Raw genomic sequence first — 3938 nt, 5'->3', positions numbered from 1 at the left:
TACCAGGCACTAACCATATACATATTACCTCATTTTTTTTCAAGCAAGCCAACAATACAAAACCCTCTAAGGTCAGTGCTATTCAGGTAAAGAAAGAGTCTGGGACAGAAAGAAGTTAGTTAAGTGTCTATCTGGTGTCTATCACTTGTGTATTTGTGAGCAACAAAATCTTTATTGATTTACTTACAGGAAAAGAAATGAGGTTCTATCTCACAAAGCACTGCACTTCATTTGAAATAGCTTTGTTTGTTTGTTTGTTTGTTTTTTGAAATATCTTATTAGACATGTTTCTTCTCCATATCTTTCCTCAAACTTCTAGATGCTGAATTGTCTCTTTCCTCCTTGATCACTCTCTCACTTTCTTTCTACCTTTACTGTTTTATTCCTAGTTCCTAATAGCTCTCTAGCTTTTCTCTAGGCCTCCTAATAATTTAATTTTGATGAAGACTAATTACAACTGTTAGCCTCTTATCCACAAGCTAGTAGGACATCTGATTTTTTAATAATGTGCCAATTACCTCCATGTATTCTGAGGTTGATGAGTGCCTATGTTTTAGGTCAATGAACTATTGTTCAGGCTACCAGGTTTCACTCTCCTCAGACAGTGGAGGACAGGTTTCAGTTACAAATAAAGTTTTGCTGTAACATGTTCATAATTTTAAAAGTTTATTAAATCAAATTGTTAGGGGATCCAAATATATTAAGATTTTCTCTAAATCGACTCCTAACTCTGGGAAAAGAACAAGGGGTAGTAGAAGGTGAGGTGGGTGGAGGGATGGGATGACAGGGTGACGGGCGCTGAGGGGGGAACTTGACAGGAACTTTTGTGTTATACTACATGTTGGCAAATAAGACTCCAATAAAAAATTTGCAAAAATAAATAAAATAAAATAAAATAAAGATTTTCTCTAAATCCTGAACTCACATCATATTTTTTAATAATTCCAGTGTGTATTGCTAATTATTTTCAGTGGTATATTATCCTCTCTAGGTAAGCCTCCCACAAAATGTCTGGCTGACCTCCCATTTACTGATTACCATCATCAAACTGAGCTATTATTCTATTTGAATTTATAATATCAGAAGTGTATCAGTTGACAGATGATGTTGGCACCTCATATATTACTAGGTGTAACCCAAATAATTATAGGAATCTTTTTGGGTGGAAAAAAAAGGTTTTGCATCATAGGAATTCCTATCATTAGAAAGATCAACATGGGGCAGCCCAGGTGGCTCAGCGGTTTAGCGCCGCCTTCAGCCCAGGGCCTGATACTGGAGACCCAGGATAGAGTCCCACGTTGGGCTCCCTGTGTGGAGCCTGCTTCTCCCTCTGCCTGTGTCTCTGCCTCTCTCTCTCTCTCTCTCTCTCTCTGTCTTATGAATGAATAAATAAATTAAAAATCTTTAAAAAAAGAAAGCTCAACATGTAAACCTTAACAAAAAGTGTTATCATTAACTTCATGAAAAGTCAGTACACATCAAATAAATTGATTCTTACATAGTTGTCAAAAGGCCTAATGTAAAATAAAACAAAATGAATGCCAAATGCTTTAGAAAACGTTCAATTATTTCTTTGTCATACACAATGTCTAGTTGTGATAAAATGCACATTTTATTTGAACACTTTTAAAAGCTAGCTCAGTGTTATGTACATTATTGTATGTGTTTTATTTCTTCAGGCTTTTTTAAAGAACTGGTATGGTATATGTGGTAATTATGGAGTTGAAGAAATAAGGACTACTTCAAGCTTTCCCTAAGTAACTGTGTCTTCATACTTGTGTTTTAAGTTGAGAAATTATATGGCACAGAAAATTTTAAACTGGTTAATGAGAGATGCTTCTTGATCTCTCAAAAAATATGTATAATTACATCATTCCTTCAGTTGTACTGTTTTTATATAGTTACTAAGTGTGCTACAATATGGAGAAGATAGTGCCTGTAATCTCCCAATAAGACTGTCAAGCATATTTATGGTCCTTGTAGAGTAAATTAAAAATAATATTAAACATGACAATATTTTCTGAATTTCTAGAAAGTGTTTTCCTGATTAAATCATAAAACATTTTCTCTTGTATTCTTGTTCTTTTCCTAAGATTTCTAAGATTTCTGTTTTCTAAGATTATTGTGGAAAAATTGAAATTTAAAAATAGTTAAAAGAAGGAAATGAGGCCAGTCTCATAGTTATAGAGTGGAAAGACTAGTTTAAAGGAAGGGAAATGCAATGAAAAGGGAGTGGAATTTAAATGGAAAATATATATATGTATTCAAATATCCTCAACAAACTGCTGGCAATAGAAATATAAGCAATGAAATAGAACTCTAGTGAGGCTATGTGGGTATTAGACTTTTGAGAACTATGGTTTTTATTTACTTGCTCTTCATTATGCCTCTAATTTATGACAGCGCTTTTATTTTTTCATTTGCTTGAGAAAAATACAATCTTCTTTGCCCTGTCCAGGAAGGCTCGCTTGACTTGCTGGTTCCTTAGGCTGTAAATAAAGGGGTTCAGCATGGGGGCTACCGAGGTGTTTAGCACAGCAACTCCCTTGCTCAGAGACACTCTGTCTTTTGCTGCTGGGTTAATATACATGAAAATGCAGCTGCCATAGGAGATGGAGATGACAATCATGTGGGAAGAACAGGTGGAAAAGGCCTTTGTCCTCTGACTAGTAGAAGGAATCCTCAAAATTGTTCTGAGGATATATATGTAGGACAGAATTATTAATGCCAATGTGAACATTAACGTAAAAACAGCACAGGAAAAACCCACTATCTCTAAGAATCTAGTGTCTGAACAAGAAAGATGTAGTAAGGGGAAATAGTCACAGGTAAAATGGTCTATAACATTGGACTTACAATAATCAAGCTGTATGAACAGCATGAGTAATGGGAATATGATTAAGAATGAAGCCGACCAAGAAGCAAAGACAAGGAGTATGCAGACTCTGGGATTCATGATGGTCATGTAATGCAGAGGTTTGCAGATGGCAATGTATCGGTCATAGGACATGGCAGCCAGAAGGCAAAATTCAGTGACTCCCAATAAGATGAAAAAAAAGAACTGAGCCATGCAATCATTAAAGGAAATGTTTTTATCTCCTGTAATCAGGGTGCTCAGGAACTTGGGTATGCTCACAGTTGTGAATGAAATCTCAAGTAAGGAGAAGTTTCTGAGGAAGAAATACATGGGGGTCTGGAGGTGGGAATCCAGCAGGGTGAGGGTGATAATGGTCAGGTTCCCAGTGATGCTGAGCATGTAGGTGATAAGCAGAAAGACAAAGATCACCTCCTGAAGCTGTGGGTCATCTGACAATCCCAGGAGAATAAAATCTGTTATTTCTGTGTGGTTTCTCATTTTTTTTCCTTTTCTTTTGTAATCTAGAGGGGGAAAAAAACAAGTAGATTGTAGAAAAGAGGATAATCCATGGATTGTTCTGGAATTTGTCTCTAGAAATAAACATATTATGCCCTACTGATTTAATTTAGGATGTCTTTAAGACAACTCAATAAAAGCAGGTAAAATGTTTTAAAGTAAGTTCTTACCATATGTAGTACTGTTTTACAGAGAATGTTTCTCCATAAAATCCTTATTTCACAGAATGGAAATTGAATCTAAAAAGTTTTTTTAAAAACTTTATCCAAATCACGTACCCTAAATTCACTTCTTCTAGGAGTTCACTTCTTAATGGGAAACTACTTGTCCTTTTTCCAACGACAATAAAAGTGTCCTATTTCCTTATTTCTGTTGCCTAATTTCTTGTGTTATCATTTACTACACTAGTGTAATATAAAAAAGACAGATCTGTCAGGAAAAAGATCACTCAAATGGTGAGGTCTCCAAATTTTGAAAGTCACTGAAGTTAAATCTTTAACAATGTGACAGATTTCTGTTTTCACTCTGCCTCATATTCTCCTTTCAACCACCTACTCCTCGTCCC

At 35.4% G+C, this 3938-nt stretch overlaps 1 protein-coding gene across 2 annotated transcripts; it reads right to left on the bottom strand.

Annotated features, from left to right (window-relative positions):
* Nucleotides 1–1737: 1737 nt before the first annotated feature.
* On the bottom strand, nucleotides 1738–3355 carry LOC140610011 (olfactory receptor 6C1-like). 2 transcript variants are annotated; one of them, XM_072785458.1, is made up of 2 exons: nucleotides 2469–3355; nucleotides 1738–1753 (listed from the first exon to the last, which is right to left on the bottom strand). In XM_072785458.1, exons 1-2 carry the CDS (start codon nucleotides 3353–3355, stop codon nucleotides 1738–1740), a joined length of 903 nt encoding a protein of 300 aa, XP_072641559.1. The 2 variants fall into 2 exon arrangements, with proteins under 2 accessions (XP_072641559.1, XP_072641552.1); XM_072785451.1 differs by lacking the exon at nucleotides 1738–1753 and having other exon boundaries at nucleotides 2417–3355.
* Nucleotides 3356–3938: the final 583 nt, after the last annotated feature.

Source organism: Canis lupus, chromosome 2 (assembly GCF_048164855.1).
Source record: "Canis lupus baileyi chromosome 2, mCanLup2.hap1, whole genome shotgun sequence".
Classification (NCBI taxonomy): domain Eukaryota; kingdom Metazoa; phylum Chordata; class Mammalia; order Carnivora; family Canidae; genus Canis; species Canis lupus.
This window is presented reverse-complemented; position numbering and strand designations above follow the sequence as displayed.

What these genes read in the sequence shown, in the direction of transcription:
- LOC140610011 (XM_072785451.1), bottom strand. Translation starts at nt 3,355, where the DNA reads ATGAGAAACCACACAGAAATAACAGATTTTATTCTCCTGGGATTGTCA.